The 17,210-nt window shown below is 56.6% G+C and overlaps 1 protein-coding gene across 2 annotated transcripts; it reads right to left on the reverse strand.

Moving 5' to 3' along the window:
• Positions 1–6,841: 6,841 nt before the first annotated feature.
• On the reverse strand, positions 6,842–13,367 carry GFI1B (growth factor independent 1B transcriptional repressor). 2 transcript variants are annotated; one of them, XM_082469458.1, is made up of 6 exons: positions 12,011–13,367; positions 11,346–11,486; positions 10,655–10,926; positions 9,927–10,064; positions 8,832–8,997; positions 6,842–8,036 (listed from the first exon to the last, which is right to left on the reverse strand). In XM_082469458.1, exons 1-6 carry the CDS (start codon positions 12,108–12,110, stop codon positions 7,858–7,860), a joined length of 996 nt encoding a protein of 331 aa, XP_082325584.1. In that variant the 5' UTR covers positions 12,111–13,367; the 3' UTR covers positions 6,842–7,857. The 2 variants fall into 2 exon arrangements, with proteins under 2 accessions (XP_082325584.1, XP_082325583.1); XM_082469457.1 differs by having other exon boundaries at positions 8,832–9,096.
• Positions 13,368–17,210: the final 3,843 nt, after the last annotated feature.

Below are 17,210 nucleotides of genomic sequence, written 5' to 3' on the forward strand. Positions count from 1 at the left end.
CCTCGCTCATGGCAGGTGCTTGGTAAATAGGAGTTGATGAATGAACGCTCTCTGACCCATTAGGGCAGCCTTTGTGCCTCTGGAAGGTCCTGGACCCGGGCTGTCATATGGGAGTCTGGGGGACTCGGCTGTCGGCTCTGCAGACACTGGCAGGCCTGGCCCTATGCCTGTGCCCCAGGATGGGCAGAGGCGAGGCGTGGTGCTCCTGGGCTGGAAGGCCCGGCCAAGCATTCCTGGCCCTCCAGGGACCCTTGCCCTCTCTCCTTCTCTCCCTCTTAAAGTAAACAAATCACTTTTCTTCCCCCAGACCCCCAACCCTCCCACATTCTTATCATAGAAATCATGGAAAAGTCAGGAAAAGTCTAGAAAAGGGAATGATAAAAATCCACCGTGATGCTGCCCCCCAAGATAGCCCTGCAGACCTGGGGGTGTGCCCCTCCCTCTGATGGCCATCGCCGAGGGCGGGGGCCTGGGTGCATGGCTCTGGGCCGGGGACCAGCACCACGTCTGGAGCGGCTGCCCAGGCACAGGCTCTTTGTGCGGGAGCTCTAGACCCGGGGGGCGGGGGCAGGGTCCCAGGCCTCAGCCTCTCATCCCTCCTCCTTCCGTCTTCCCGCTCCTGGCCTCCTGGGTCCTCATCCTCCAGATCCTCATCTACACTCACTCTGAGACTCAGTTTCCTCATTCGTAAGGCAGGGATGACCATGACCCGACTCCCTGAGGGGTTGGTCCCTAATGTGAACGGAGACTGGCTTTCACCCCGAGACCACAGGGGCTGCGAGAGGAAAGGCTGGAGTGGGAAAGAACGGTGGAGGGGTGCCCTCCTGCTCCCTTGTGCCTTCTGGGGCATGGAACTTTCCAGAAAAGGGGACTTTTTCTTTAAGCCTTGCTGAAGAGCAGGGCAGCATCAGGCCCCTTCTGTGGCCTGGAAGGCTGTGCCCAGGGAGAAATGGAGGCTCCCTCCCGCGCCTCCGTGGTACCGATTCCCAGCTGCATCTGCCCGTGTGGCTGGGATGCCGAGGTCCCGCCGGGACCCCCAGAGGCCTCTTTTCCCTGGCTCTTGTCATTTGGGTGAAGTGGTTGGAAGGCTCCCTCCCTCTCTTTCTCTCTCATTCTCCCTCTCTCTGCTTCTCCCTTTCTCCCGCTCTCTGGGCCGCCAGGCCCCTGATAACATGAGGAAGGCACTATCGGCCTGGGAGCAACCTCCCGCCAAAGCCCGCTGGCCTGCTCCATGCTGACGGTTGGCAGGCGGCACCGTCTGATAAACTTATCAGGCCGAACCTGAGCATGGGCCGCTCAGCACAAGCCTCTGTCTCAGATTTCCCTCCTCCTGCCTTCCTGCAGCCCCCCGGCCCCCGCCATTGGAAACCCAGGCCCTGCCCAATCCCAGCTGGACCCCAGGGAGGTGGGAGGGAACAGCCCTCCACCAAGACCAGGAGGAAGAGCTGGGTGTCCCGTGTCTGGCCCACTGCTCCCAAGCCAGGGGCTCCACCTTAGGGGTCCCACCCCACCTGCCACGAAGGAGCCAGGGGCCCTGATGGGCTTGCACATCCTTCTCAGAATTACTGGGGACCTCCTAGGTGCTGGGTCCTAAGCTGAGTGTTAGGACTGGACGCAGTGTCTGCCGGGAGGTGGCTCTCGGAGTTGGGGGTGGGGTTCAAGAGAGCCAGCACTGAGGAAGGAGAAAGGACACTGACCCCAGGAGCTGTGGAGGGCCAGCAGCTTGGAGGGAGGAGTGGAGAGGCAAACCTCAAAGCGGGGAAATAATATTCGTGCAGAAGGAGTCTTTTTGTAATGCCAGTGATAGTGTTATCATGCGTGCCCATGACAGAAAAATACAACATACACACTGAAAAGGAAGGAGAAGAAAATACGCAGCCGCCTTTGTGCAGCCCTTGTTGATATGCTGTTCTTTATCCTTGCAAGCTTCCTTCTGTGCGTGTAATTAACAAAATGGAATCATATGGTGTATACTGATTTTAAACCACTTTTTCACTTAAGATATCATGAGCAGCTTCCTATGTTGATGCATTTATTCTGCAAAATCTATTTTCTGTTCAATTTTTTTTAGTAAAAAATACACACACACACACACAAATCCAAGTCTCTTTTATAGATAGCATTGAGGGTGAAATCAACCCTCTTTCCCAGCCCCCAGAAGCAACTGCTATCAATGGTGTGATGGACCTTCTTCGGATTTGTTTCTCTAAGCATCTACAAATGTACGTTGTGCTGTTTTTACAGAACCAGCACGCAATCGTGAAGCAAGCGTTTCTCACTCCACACCAGCACCCAGGCCCCTTCTGGGTCAGTCCTTGTAAAGCACACTGGCTCCAGGGACTTCCCTGGTGGCGCAGTGGTTAAGAATCCGCCTGCCAATGCAGGGGACACGGGTTCGAGTCCTGGTCTGGGAAGATCCCACATGCCGTGGAGCAACTAAGCCCGTGAGCCATAAGTACTGAGCCCGCGTGCTGCAGCTACTGAAGCCCGCGCGCCGCAGCTACTGAAGCCCGCACGCCTAGAGCCCGTGCTCTGCAACAAGAGAAGCCACTGCAGTGAGAAGCCCACACACCTCAACAAAGAGTAGCCCCTGCTCGCTGCAACTAGAGAAAGCCTGCGCGCAGCAACGAAGACCCAATGCAGCCAAAAAAAAAAAAAAAGGTAAAGCACACTGGCTCCTTTCAGTGGCTGCTTGGATGACCATTGTCTGGGTGTACCATTGGTCACATAGCTAATCTCCTCTCCTGGGAGGTTAGGACGGTCCCAATTTGTTTTTTCCATTTCCAACAGGTTTCAGAAGATGATCTTGTAGCTAATCTGTGGCCCATTCATGACTACTTTTCTTTCACACAAATTCCTAGGAGTGGAATGGAGGGTCAGGGGGTGAGCACGTGTTGAAACATCTATGCACTTGTGGGACTTCCCTGGTGGTCCAGGGGTTAAGACTCCTTGCTTCCAATGCAGGGGGCGCAGGTTCAATCCCTGGTCGGGGAACTAAGATCGCACATGCTGCACGGCCAAGAAAAAAGAAAAAAGAAAAGAAAAATCTATGCAGTTGAGCTGGGTTTCAGGGGTTCAGGGGAGGGAAGAGGGGATTTTAGAGGAGGGAACACCGTGGGCAAAGGGTGGGAAATGGCATTGGGAATTCCCTAACGGCCTTTTGGGGAATAACAGGAAAGACTTGGTTTCCTGTCCAGAATCCCAGGGAAGTAGGACGGTGCGGCCGTGATGGTCTCCTGTGCGTCCTCCCTCCATCCCGGGGGGCTCCCCTCTCTCACCAGCCTCAGCAGGGAGCCAGGAGGAGCTCAGGGAAGCTGGTACCGCTACCATCCGCAATATGCTGACTCAGAACCTGACTTGGAACCGCCTCTAGCCCCCAGTGCTCCCGCTGGGCTCCCCAGACCACACCGTGTATCCACCATGGATTGTCTTTCTGAAGCTCAGCTCCCTTGTCTCTCGGGCTCCTCCCTTGGTCCAAAACAATCAATGGCTCGGGTGCCTTGGGAAGATTCTTCTGGGTCTTGGGTCTCTCCTGCTGTCCCTGGCCTGTGCCAGGCTCTGCCCCAAGGTGTGTGGCCCTCCCAGCTTTGGATGCTTCTGGCCGGCCCAGACTCTTCATCATTCTCTGGTCGTGTCTCTTCTATCCCCTGTCCTCCACCCTCACCCTTTTATTCGTCCTGCTCCTTCCCTCTGGAGTAGCCTGTGCCAGCCTGAGGGGGAGCCCGTCCAGGGCTGGGAAGGTTAGGTCATGGCCAGGGGCTGGACTTGATTCTGCAGGTGATGGACGGAGGCACACTTGGTGAACTTTCAGAACAGGTCCTATTCTTCTAGATGATCCAGAGCCCTACATCTTTCCACTCTCCCCACTGCCCCAGCGCCCAGGCTCTGCCACCTCCATTCCCCCATCCACGCCTTCCGGGCCAGTGCAGTCAGCTCTGGGCGGTCACGCTTGGGGACGGGCCTGGAGATGTTGCCTGAAGGTGACACCACTGGTGGGACATTTCATCAGAAAATGAATTCTGGTGTTGGTTTCTGTGCCTTAAGGTGACTGGTTTGTTTTCATATTAAAATCCTGGTTTCGTTACTCACCGTGGGGCATATCGATCCCACGGGTGGAGTTACCGGTGCCATCCTGAAGCTTCACTTTCTCCACCCGCACCCCCCCAGCCCTCAGCTGCTGGGTCGGCGCCGCAGGCCGGCGGCCTCTCATCTCCCCGTACAACCTCGGAGGCCACCACTGGCTCCGCGTTCTGTGTAAGCAGAGTCCCCTGGAGGTGTGCAGTCAACCCCACAGTTCTGGCAGAGAGGTCCCTAGGCTGGGCGGTCAGAAAACCTGGATTCTCTATGACGTCGCTGCCGACCGCCCGTGTGACTGGGGCCACCGCTCACCCCTCCCTGGGCCCGTGGCTTCCCTTTGCTGCACGAGGCTTCACGGGGCTGGACGGGGCCTCCCGGTTCACAGGCTGGGACTCGGATGCCGGGAATCTCAGACGGGGGGTGGGGAGTGGAAGTGGAGGGGAAAGCTGAGGACGGTGACTGCACTCCCTCCGGTCACAGACAGCAGCTGGGGGCCCCGCCGCACCCACTGAGTTGGGCCCCCGACCCCAGCACGATGAGCGCAGCCCTCGCATCCCGCAGGAGACGGGACTTTGACGGGACCTCTGCTCCCACTGGCAGGATCGTTGCCGGTGGCCTGTGGGCTGGCGCCAACCTGCAGGCCTTCTCCAGGGCCACCGCTCTGTGTGCACAGGGGAGCCCATCCTTCCTGTGACCGCCCTGCGGTTCCTGCAGCTGAGGGGTGGGCGTGGGGAAGGGACAGCGGCCTGGATCTCCCCCTCCACGCGGTGACGACTCTCCCCGGGGAAGCAGGTTTCGCCCCCCACCCCCCACACCTGCCCACCCACTGGCCCCCTTTCTCTGCAATGTGTGTACAAATGGGGGTCCAGCCCCCCTGCTCTGAGGCTGCAGGGCCCTCCCACCGTTGTGGGCACACAGTGGAGGGGTCGACACACTAAATCCTGAGCTCCCAACCTCAGCAGATGAAGAAAGACACATTGTCTGGCCACACTTCCTTGCCCCGCCCTGCCGCAGAAGTGGCTGAAATCCTGATATTGGTGTGGTTTTGTTTAGCAAACAAGGAGCATGCAAAGTAGTTCCTCCGTGCGTGTGTGTGTGTGTGTGTGTGTGTGTGTGTGTGTGTGTGTGTGTCCGTCCGTCCGTCCTCTGGGAAGTTCAGGCTCACTCCGCGTTCAGAAGCCCAGGAGAGCCTGGCCCTGCTGTGTGGCTTTGGGCAAGTCCCTTCCCCTCTCTGGGCTACACGGTCCTCACGGGAAAGAGGAGGAGGGGGGAGCAGGTGTTCTCCAAGGCTCTGGTGGCTCTGGTGGGTTGGCTGCCAGAGGCTGTCTTCCTTTGACCTCAAGAGTGAGGCCTGCAGGACAGGATCTGAAAGCCTGCTGAGGAGACCAGACCACCCTCGTATGCAAATCCCGAACCTCCACCCCACCCTCTGCACACCTGACAGGTCTGTGTAGGGGAATTCTTGCTAAAGTAAACAGGAAGAGCCTTTGCAATGAACTATACCATGGGGTCCTGCACAGCCAAATGCAGAGCCTGGGAGTCAAGGGATTTACCATTCCTTAAGGAGCCTCAGAATCCTCTAGATTCACAGCGGAAGAGAGGAAACACCTGCAGGTGTCATTGGGAGGAAGGGTAGACAGAGACTCAAAGAAGAAGAAGACTTGGATCAGATATCCTGATCCCAGCTCTGCCCTTGCTTGCTGGGTGACCTTGGGCAAGATGGCCAACCTCCCTGAGCCTCAGTCGACCGCTCTGTAAAATGGGATAATGACAGCTCCTTTGCAGACGGCTATGTGGGTTAGAGACGATGTATGGAAACCCTGAGCCCAGCTTGTTACCCGGAAGGGACTCATTCAGAAGTGTTCATTGTGGTGGGCCAGGTACGGGCTTAGTGCTGAAGACTAGAGCCCAGAGGGAATTCTTTCTAGCAGAGCGGAAACTTACCCACAGATAACTGCCAGTCCAGGTTCAGTGGGTCCTGAGCTGTAAGCAAGGAGCCTGAAGAGCTCAGTGTTTAGAAGCAGGAGAAGACCTCTGGCTGGAATGACCAAGGGAGGCTTCCTGGAGGAGGCGGCATTTGAGCAGGCCTATAGGATGGGCAGGATTTCAAGAGGGCACATTCATGGCCTACCAACACTTACCCTGTGTTAGGCCCTCCTCAGTGCCGTATACTCATGGCCTCAGGGGATCCTCCCAGCAACCCACAGGAAAGGATTGCTACGTTTACCATTTTACAGAGGAGGGGGCTCAGCCTGGAGTCACCCTGCTAGTGAGGGGCAGCACCAGGCTTAACTTAATCACACCTGCAAGTCCCTTCTGCCGTATAACATTCACAGGTTCCAGGGATTAGGATGTGGATATCATCTTTAGCGGCCATTATTCTGCCTACCCTGGTGATTCCATTAAGGACCTTGAGATGGGAAGGTTGCCCTGGATGACCCAGGTGGGCCCGATGTGATCACCAGGGTCCTTGCAAGAGGGAGGCAAGAAGGTCAAAAGCAGAGGAAGGAGGTGGGCTGATGGAGGTCCAAGTGACGCACTTTGAAGATGGAGGAAGAGGCCACAAGCTGAGGGATGCAGGCGGCCTCTAAAAGCTGGAAAAGATGAGGAAAGAGAACCTCCCCTGGGGCCTCCAGAGGGAACCAGCCCTGTCGATACCTTGACTTTTAGCCCCGTGAGACTCATTTTGGATTTCTGACCTCCACAACTGTAAGAGAATACCTTTGTGTGTGTGTGTGTGTGTGTGTGTGTGTGTGTTTAATGTTCTGGCTGTGCCCCTTGGAATGTGGGATCCTAGTTCCCCGACCAGGGATCAAACCCACGCCCCTTGCGTTGGAAGCACGGAGCCTTAATAAGTGGACCACAGGGAAGTCCCCCTTTGTGTTGTTTGAAGCCACGGAGTTTGCGGTGATCTGTTAGAGCAGCCACAGGAAACTGATACCGCCCCAGCTGCATCCACCTTGCCCTTGCCTGGGGTCTTGTCACACGGGTCTCTCATGCCTCTGTTTCAGCACTTTATCAGTTTGGTCTCCCAATGTGTCTGTGAGCGACTACAGCGCTTTCTATGCTTCTCAAGCCTCCCCACCATCCCTCCCCAAAGCCTCAGGCACTAGCTTGCACCCAGTACGCGTTTAAAAAATGGTGGCGAAATGTAAGTAAATCTGTGTCTTTTATTTACAGCTGTTGAGAGGAACAGGCTTTTGACAGCAGTAACTGCTGGTTTCCCCGTGGTCTGACCGCAGAACTGGAACCCCCGTGGCCTGAGTGCCCGTCAGGAGCGGGGAGCAGCCAGCATGTTGGCTGAAGCAGAGGGGTGCCAGGTCTCCCACTGGGGCAGGAGACAGCTCTGACCACCTGTGGCAGCCAGAAAGGGGCCTGCTGAAGACCGAGCTGACCAGATCCCAGCGAGCAGCAGGCAGGGGGAGGATTTCTCTGTGGGTCCCAGCTCTGGTCTGTTCTTGGTATCGCTGTGCACCTGGGGCTACTCTGGCCTCCTGGGCTCTGCCCCGGGGGGAAGGCACCAAGCTCTTAGACCTGTAGACAACATCAGCTCAGAAAAGATCCAGCTGCCACACTTTGCAGCAGGAGAATTGTTGGTCCAGAGAGGGAAAGTGACTTGCCCGAGGTCACACAGCAATTTCGTGAGTCTCAAAACAAGCTTGACGAGTCCCGTCCAGTGCTGCCTCCAGGAGACTGGGGATCTGGGTGTGTGAGGCTGGCCTCCCTCCAGGTGACACGATCTTGGGGCGGGCCGGTCAGGAGCTGGGAGCGGGGACAGCCTCACTTGAGGTTGTGCTGGCTCTCGCGGTGCCGCCGCAGGTCCACTTTACGCTGGAAGCCCTTGGTGCACAGCTCGCAACTGAAGGGCTTGAAGCCCGTATGCTTCCGGCTGTGAGTGATGAGGTTGGAGCTCTGGCTGAAAGCCTTCCCACACACCTGGCACTTGTGTGGCTTCTCACCTGCGGGGCGGCAAGGACAGGGTCAGGGCCGTTTGGACCAGACCTGCTGCTCCAATGCCCTGCAGTTGTTCTCTGGCACCTTATTATGTTTTATTGCACGTTCACTTTAGAAAATAATTAGAAAAGGGAGACAAGAAAAATACAACTCTGACCACCCAACCCCTCGGCCAATTGTACCCCGGTTTTAAGGCAGGGACTGGGTCCACCTTGTTTATCAATGAAGCCCAGCACCTGGTACAGGGCCCTGCACAAAAGAGGCACTGGCTAACAGCTGAGGAGTGAATGAATGAATGGCTGGAGGGTTGATGAATGAGTGACCAAACGGGGAATGGGTGAATGAGTGGGGGACCAAAAGGGTGAGTAGCAGCATGAATGAATGAATGACCAAATGGGAATGAATGAATGCGGGAATGAAGGAATGAATGGCTGGAGGAATGAGTGAATGAAGGAATGACGAACGAAGGAGAAATTCACCTGCCGGTCTCACTTCTACACACAGATTATCAGTGTCGACATTTTGCTATTTCCTTCCAGTACTTTTTCTAGGCATTAAGTAGCACAGCGTGTCCAGCCCTCCTGTTGGAGGGGGGTGGACTCCCCTGTGTAACCTGACACCCCCATCCCCCCTCACCCGGGTCCTAAAGCCCGCACCTTTTAACAGTGAAAGGTGGGGTGCCCGGAGGCTCTGTCTGGGCCCTGGGGTGCGGGGCTTGGTGGGGGCGGGGTGGGGGGAGGGTCGGCGGACCCAGGCTGGGGAGGAGCTCGGCCGGGGCAGAGCGAGGGCCGCGGCCTCACCGGTGTGGATGTAGGTGTGCTTCTTCATGTCCGACTTCTGGTGGAAGCGCTTGCCGCAGAACTGGCAGGGGTAGGGCCGCGTGTCCGAGTGGATGAGCAGGTGGGTTGACAGGGTAGACGAGCGCTTGAAGGCCTTGCCGCACATCCGGCACTCGAAGCTGCGCCCCTGCCGGAGGAAACGAGGCCCCAGGGGGTCAGGCGCAGGTGGGGCCTCGCGACCCGGGACTGCCAAGCTGGGCGCGGGACTGGACCCGGCCGGGATCCCCTGAGGAACAGGACACTCCATTGGGGTGGCCTCGAGGATGGGGCCCAGGGACCCCCATTCCTGCCTCCCAGGAGGGGGCGAGGCCTGGCCCCTGAGTGGCCTCCTATTAGGGGATTTTCCCTTGTGGTCTGTTTAAACGGCTGAATTATTGGGGCCCAATTCTGGCTTCTGCCTCTTACTCGCCACGTGACCTTTGGCAAGTCATTTAACCTCCCTGGGACTCAGTTTCCTCATCTGTATATTGGATCGTTATGGGTAGTGACCTCAAAGGATCGTTGGGAGGATTGGAGGTCGGGAACTGAGCTGGCAACTGGCACGTGGTACATTCTAACCATCTTTTCCTGCGTTTCCCACCTGAGCTTTTATATCTACCCAGGTGTTAGCAACTCAGGTCAGTTTCAGGTGCTTTCCCTGGAATGGGATTCTGAGGAAGGGATTTCGCCGTCAGGTAGGGCTGAGTGGGATGAGATGAACATTTAAGCCTGACTTCAAGATTCTAAGAGTCAAGGGTCTCAGAGGTGAGAAACCTGTCCTGACCACCCAGGAGGTGGGGTCATCCCTCAGCATCACAGACATCTCGCTACCCCCGAAATCCCACCTGAGCTCCTAGCCTCTTCCAACTGTACATGAAGCCAGCTTGGTCCATCAGGGACTCAAATGTGTTAAGGACGGGTGATGGAGACCCAGATCAGGGCGGCAGATAATGGGAGCCCCCCGATCTGTCACCCTCAGGGGCACAGAGAGAGACCCACCGAAGCCCCCTAGGCTTCCTGGGGGGAGCACAGAGCAGGAGTGGGGAGTGAGGGTGCTGCGCTCAGCCAGCTGCCCACCTGGGAGTGGACGTGCGTGTGCTGTTCCAGGCTCACTGCATGGCCGAAGGTTTTGCCGCAGACATTGCAGGCGAAGGGCCGGGTCCCACTGTGGGAGCGGCGGACGTGCACCTCGAGCCCATGTGGGGTGGAGAACACCTGCAGGAGGGGCAGAGCATGAGGCCCCAGGGGTGCAGAGAGGGAGAGGGGCCGGGGTCCCACCTGTGCACCCAGCTCAGCCATAGGTGGGCGTACAGGAGAAGGAACACTGGGTTGCCGATTCTGCTGCCATGTGCTGTGTGTCCTGGGAAGGTCCCTTTCCCTCTCTGTGGCTGGCTTTCCTGTCTATAGAATGGAGTCTGGGAGGGGGGATCTGGAAGGTCCCTCCTGGCCCTATCTGGAGGCTGAATGGTGGTTAAAAAGTGGGAGTTGGGCAGAGCCAGGTTTGAATGCTGGTTGTGATATCTACTTGCTGCGTGCTATTGGGCAAGTGACTCAACGTCTCTGAACCTTAGCCCTTCATCCACCTCCCGGGGCTCATGCATGTCAAGTGCTTAGCACAGGGCTGAGCACATGGTCAGGGCTCAATGAATGGTGATGAGGACGAACGTTGTGAGTCCTTGATCCCACCAGAGGACCCAAGAGTCACATCAGAGGGGGCACCCAACTCTGAACACCCGCAGCTGCCAGGGTGCTGGAGAGGGGATGCAAGCAGGACCCGAGAGCCCACCCGCATCCCGGCCACCCACCTTGCTGCACTTGATGCAGTGGTACGTGTCCAAGCCCGGGGAGTAGTGGAGGCTAAAGTCCAAGGGCGGCTCGGTGCTGGGCACCAGAGGGCTGCCATACAGGCTGACGGAGCGCTCCAGGAAGGCAGACTGCATGGTGGAGGGGGCCTGCTGGTAGCTGTGGCCGTAGGATGAAGCCAGGGCATCCCAGGAGAATCTGGGCTTGTAGAACGGGGGTGAGTCGGAGGATGGCGAGTCCCCATCCTGGGGTCGGGACGTCACAGCAGGCCCCTCTGTGGAGAGTGGGACATTTACCTAGTGGTGACATTAAAATCAGGGCAGCCACTCCCCGCCACCCTCCATTGTGACCTCATGCTGAGGCTTTGGTGTGTAGCCCCATTTACTGGGGGGTGGTCTGGGTCCTCACTGTGGCTCCTTGGCTTTTCAGTCCAGAAATGTGCCCCAACCCCTGCAGAGTGCCCACCTCACCCACTACGTGGGCCTGTCCAGCTGCTTCCTCTGCCCCACCACACAGAAGCTCTCATGTGGGAGTGAACTCCTCGTCCTGGAGGGATTCAAGCAGAAGCCTGAGAGCCCGGATTGTCGATCCTCCCTGACTCCACAACTCCAAGGGGCCCTGCTTCCACGGGCCCATCCATCCTCCATTCCCCTTGCACCCGCTGGGGAGTGGCGGGGGTCCCCCGCTGGGTACCTGGGGCGGAGGCCATCCTGGTCATCAAGCTCTGGTCCAGCTCCAGCTCCGGCTCCCGTTTGAGGTCAGTCCAGTCCAGGCACTGGTTTGGGAACAGGGTGCTGAGGACAGGGTTGGTGCCCAGGACCTGGTCCCTGGCCACTGTGGGGAGACAAGACCATCAGACTTCAGCTCTGGGAAGTCCGGAGGGACTGGGGGAAGGAGGGGCACCAGAGAGAGGCCACTGCTGCCGCCCCTGGCTGCGCACGCTCAGCGGTTCTGCCTAGGATGGTGGGAGCAGCGTGGAGGCCAGGAGGAGCCCCCCTCCCTCCCCCTCCCCTCCCCCTCCCCTCCCCCTCCCCTCCCCCTCCCCCTCCCCTCCCCCAGGAGAGCTCTTGGACCAGTCTCCGTTTTTCTGAGCACCCACCCTCAGCCCTAGATCAGCCCTCTGATTACGAGTCACATGTCAGCTGCTGAAGACAGCTCCAATCAGGATGCTCTCATCACCCCCATGGGGTGAGAAGAGATGGGTGCATTTATTCATTCATTCAACCCACATGTACTGAACTCCTTCTGTTTCCAGACTTGGAAGAGCGGCTACTTCCGGTGGAATGCTGCTGCCTCCCCACCACGTGGGCAGGGAGTCCTGGTGGGTACAGCAGAAGGCCAGCCTGGGCTATACTCACCAGGGCCAAGGGCAGGAGGCCAGAGGAGCTCATCCTCCTGGGCACGCGGCTGGTGGTAGGTGTGAGCCTTCTTGCTCTTCACCAGGAAGGAGCGTGGCATTGTCAACGGGTGCCCCACACCTACAGGGGGAGAAGATGAGACAGTTTAGGCAGGACAAGAGGACGATACTCCTCTATATTTTAGGACCTCCTCCTAAAATCAAAATCCACTGTCCTGGTTTGAATAGTGTCCCCCAAAGTTCATGTCCACCCAGAATCTGTGAATGTGACCTTATTTGAAAATAGGCTCTTTGCAGATGTAATCAAGTTAAGCTGACATCACACTAGGTGCGGAGAAACCCTAAACCCAATGTGACAAGTGTCTTTATAAGAAGAAGGAAACTTGGACACACAGACACAGACACGCGCAGGAAGAAGGGCCACGTGGAGATGGGGGCAGAGATTTGGAGGGATGCGGCTTCAAGACAAGGATTGCTGGCAAACCAGAAGCTAGGAGACAAGCCTGAAACAGACGCTCCCTCAGAAACTCCAGAGGAGCTGACTTTGTTGATACCTTGATTTTGGATTTCTAGACTCCAGAACCCTGAATGAATACATTTCTGTTGTGTTAAGCCACCCAGTTTATGGTATTTTGTTACAGCAGCTACAAAGCCTAGTGTCCCTCACTCCTCTCTTGCTGGAAAACCAGTACACCCACTTCTAGAAAACCCCAGGTCAGCCTGCTCCAGCTGCATGCCCTGAGTTACACTGGGAGCAGAGAAGGAAGGGCAGGGGTACCTCCATTTGTGAAACACTCTGGACCCTGCACCCAGAAAACTGCATCTGCATCCCGGTGGGGTCTGCATTCAGAGGCCACGGAAAGTTGTGGTCTGAGCACAGGTTTTGGAGTCAGATGCTCATGGGTTAGAATCCCAGCTCACCCGCTGTGCAATTTGGGGCAGACGCTTAACCTCTCTGGGCCTATTACCTTTTCTGTAAGATGGTAATCCAGGTTTATGGTGCTGATGAGTGCATAGTATGTGCTCAGCGCCTATCAGAGAGGAGCCTGGCAGCTGGGGTGCAACGAGGGGGGCCACCTCAATCGCAAATCCACGTTATGGTGCAACTTGGGTGCTGATGTAGCCAGAGCGGGGCTGCACCTTGTCCGCAGCTCCAGCCCAGAATCTGGTCCCCAGAGAGGGAGGGGCTTTTTCTCTCTCCTCGTGGGTGGAGGGGATGGTTGAGTTTGTATGTGGAGCTCGAGGCCCGAGAGGACCCCACTGGAAGCCTGAGGTCATTCTGTGCACAGGGAGGAAGAGGCCAATGTCCACCAACTCTGGGGACTGAGCACAGGGCAGCCCAGCCCAGGCCCGTCACTGAACCCACGGGTCAGCGGGGCGGGGAGTGCGGAGCTGGACCAGCCTGACTACCCGGTACTCTTGGCTTCTGGTGCAGAGCCCTCTGGGGCAGAGAGCATCTCCTGCCTGCCGCCCCCCCCCCCAAAATGTTTCACATCCCTGCGCCCAGCCATGAGGCTCTCCTGAGGGCGCCCAGGAAACAGAACATCTCCTGGTGGTCCTCTCTGCTCCCCACCCCCATGCCACACCCAGGCAGAAGCTCAGAGGAAATACTCAGCCGATGCCGGTGCTGATGGCAGCTCTGCTGGGCCCATTCCCCAGGCCTCAGAGGAGGAGTGAGTCCCCCACTCCTGGGCCAGCCCAGGCACCAGGCAAGGCTGCAGGCGTGATAGGGCCAAGCGCGGGGAAAAAGATCGCGGGAAAAAGCTCTGAACAACAGCGAGGGCCTGGTTGATAAGGCCGTGGCCAAGGAGCAGCCTGGGAGCAGGCAGATTAGAGAGGGAGCTTGGAGCTCTGCCTTGGGAGCGGCCCTGGGAGCCACCCCTTCCCCAAGGGGATGACCCGGAGCAGGCAGAAGAGGTACCCACACCCGTGCCCAGACCTGCCCGCCCCTCTGGGGGCAGCAGGAGTTTGGGCCATGCCGCTCTGCCAGGGGCCATCCCAGGCCCAGCCTTCCTGGATGGAGGCCTCAGTGTCCAGATCTGCTAAATGGCGATCTCAAACCAACCTCCTGGGACTGCTGGGGAGAGAAAGGAACTTTATTTATTACAAACAATTGTGTAAGGGGCCCGGTGTGGTGCCTGGGCTGCTTGGGGGATGGAGGTACTCAGCCCACAGAGGAGAGGCTTTGGGAAGGCAGGCACTGCTTGGGTCCTGTCTGGTCTGGTGGCATCCCCAGTGCCGGACCCAAAGCCGGCACGCTCTATGGATGGGGTCAAGCCCTGACCAGGAGCCGGGACACGCTCCAGGCTCCTCCCCCTGGGCCCTGAAATGAGGGGGTGGGACCTGATGGCCTCTGGGGTCCGGTCCAGCTGTCAGATTTTGACCTCAAGAGGCTCGGCCAGCCTGCTGTCCTCCGCAGGCTTGTGGGGCAGCTCTTATCTCCCAGGGACAGTCTTCTTCCTCATGCCTCCTCCCCTCCCCCCGCCCAGGGCTCCCCACACTCCCCCTTCCTTCCCCCTTCTAACTCTTGGCTTCAGGAGCCCCCCTGAAGAGGCCAGAGCCTGGGCAGAGTGAGAGGAGACCCCCACGTTCTGGGGGAGGGCTGGGAGGCTGGGTTCCCCTCTCCTTCTGTTCTGGGGGGACCTCCGTAGCCATGATTTTTTAAAAACATAGTATTTTATTAGTCAATCAACTAGAACCAAAAGTAGGTATTAAAGCTGCTGAGCTAGAACACCAGGAAATACTTCTTGCAGCCTGGATCTGCAGAGCCTCAGCTCTGATAATCCTGGCTTGTGAGCTGAGTGGCTATTACCCCATTTTACAGAGGAGGAACTGAGGCTGAGAGACGGGCTCACAATCCCAGGGCAGAGTGAGGCGGAGCTGGACTCGGTCCTCTGCCTCCCAGGCCTCCGTGCTCTTGGCTGTCAGACCACGGGGTGGGCTCTTGTTCCGGGCGGTGGCAACTGAGCTGACAAGCTAAGGAGGAAACCAGGACAGCACGTAAAGTTCCCCAGTGTGCGCTGTGTCGCTGAATCTGACACCCACGGGGGCAAGGGAAACAGTGACTGTCTTCCCGGGTCACGGGGGGGCGGGGGTGGAAACTGAGGCTGAGAGAGGCAAGTGGCTTGTCTGGGGCCTCACAGCAGAGCCAGACCCAGAGCCCCTGCCTGCTAGGACTTGACTCCTGGCCCCAAGCTCTGCCCGTCTGCACCTGTAGTCCTTTCGACACCAGGTGAAGATAGCCTGCCTGGAGCAGGGAGGAGAAGTCTCACTGGTGGGGCAAGATGGGGGACAAATCAAATTCCCCTGATCTTTGGACCCTTCCAGGATCCAGCAGGCCCCACCTAGGTTCGTGAGGAGTTTGGGGTGGAGAGGCAGGCGAGGGAACAGGCTTCTTTTAGGAAGCTTCGGTCATCCCTTGGGCTCAGAACCCAAGGAGACCCTAGAGGTCAGCTGATTGGAACCTGGGATGGCAACACAATGGCCCTCTGGGGTTCAGAAGCACGTACACAGCGGAGCAAGGGGGTCCCAGGAAGGTGATTCTCAGGGCCCACTCTAGTGATCCCCCCAGCGCCCCCAATCTCTTCCCCTTCCCTCCCTAGAACATTCTCTCCGCTAAGCCTGGCAAAGTGACAGTGGCGAAGGCAACCCTACAGCTGAGCCACCAAGCTCACTGTGGAGGCCAAGTGCACCCAGAGAACTTCCTTTTGACCCCTGTGAGCTGAGTTAAAAAAAAAAAGGAACCAATCACCTATACTGTAGTTAATTAACAACCACACTGTTTGATTCACACTAACCTGTCCTGAGAAAGAGCTAAGAGCAGAGATTGTGAAAGAAGCCCAAGATTTCTTCATAAAACAGAGGCCTTGATGGTATCGGGCCTCCGGAAAGAGCCTCACTGTTAATATCTCTTCAAAAACCCCCAATCCCAACAGAGGGTTCCCCAACCCTGAGTCAGAATCTCGGCCAGTACTTCTGAAGAGGGGCAGCCCTGCACCCCGACTTCCAGGTGGAGCCAGAGCCGCAGGCCTGTGATTTCCGTGCAGTGAGGCGCCTCCCGTGGGGCTGAATCGGGTTCTGTGACCTTGAGCTTAACCACGTCAGCCGCCAACCTGGGGCTTGGTTTTCCTATCTCTCAAAAGGGACGGTTGGACTAAGAGATTTCTAAACTTCCCTTTTGCTCTAAAATCCCATGCTGGGGTTCGTTGACTTTAGCACGGGAGCGACCTACCTTGACTAAGAAACTCATCACTCGGGTTCCCTTTTTGGGAGGGTTGAGTAAGACTCCGTTGTTTCTCAGAGTCTGCTACGGAGGACCCTTTGGACTTCCTTTATGTTTAAAGACACGACTCAAGGGGAAACACAAACAAACAAACAAAAAATCACCCTTTCCATGTAGGAGTCAGGGGACGTGAGCCCAGGTCCTTTTTGGGGCCCCAGCAGAGGATAGTCATTACTTTTATTCGAAATTTGGAAGGAGTTCTCACATGTCTCTTCCTAAGTTCAGAGGATGCAATGTCAAAAAGAGGTGAATCCACCTCTGGGTATATAAAAGTATCGAAAGCAGGGACTTGAACAGATATTTGTACACCCAGGTTCATAGCAGGGTTATTCACAATAGCCAAAAGGTGGAAACAACCGATGTGTCCATTGATGGATGAATGGATAAACAAAATATAGTATAGACATAACAATGGAATATTATTCAGTCTTCAAAAGGAAAGTGATCCTGACACACGCTACAACATGGATGAACAGTGAGGCCATTATGCCACTTGAAATTAAGCCAGACACCACAGGATGAATACTGTATGATTCAACCTATGTGAGTTACCTAGAGTGGTCCAATTCAGAGACAGAAAGTAGGATGGTGGGGGCCAGGGGCTGGGGGCATGGGAGGAATGGGGAGTTATTGTTTACTGGGGACAGAGTTTCAGTTTTTTGCAAGATAAAAGAAGTTCTATAAATGGATGGTGGTGACGGTAGCACAGCAATGTGAATGTGCTTAATGCCACTGAACCGGCCACTTAAAAAATGATTAAAATGGTCCGTTTCATGTTATGTGTCCTTTACCTCAATAAAAACAAAAAGGAGTGTACAGCAACTATACTCCAATAAAAATTAATTTAAAAAACAAAAACAAAACAAAAAGGAGTGAACAAAACATTTCCTGAGCATCTCTGAATTAGAGGCTAAAGCAG

This window comes from Balaenoptera physalus (genome assembly GCF_965194825.1).
Source record: "Balaenoptera physalus genome assembly, chromosome: 7".
Taxonomy (NCBI): domain Eukaryota; kingdom Metazoa; phylum Chordata; class Mammalia; order Artiodactyla; family Balaenopteridae; genus Balaenoptera; species Balaenoptera physalus.

Bases quoted from the DNA above. Each gene is read 5' to 3' on its own strand.
- GFI1B (XM_082469457.1), bottom strand. From the start codon at position 12,110: ATGCCACGCTCCTTCCTGGTGAAGAGCAAGAAGGCTCACACCTACCAC. The intron at 11,487-12,010 runs GTGAGTATAGCC...GTCTCCCCACAG, and splicing joins GCCTCCTGCCCTTGGCCCTG to TGGCCAGGGACCAGGTCCTG. The intron at 10,065-10,654 runs GTGGGTGGCCGG...CCCCTCCTGCAG, and splicing joins ACTGCATCAAGTGCAGCAAG to GTGTTCTCCACCCCACATGG.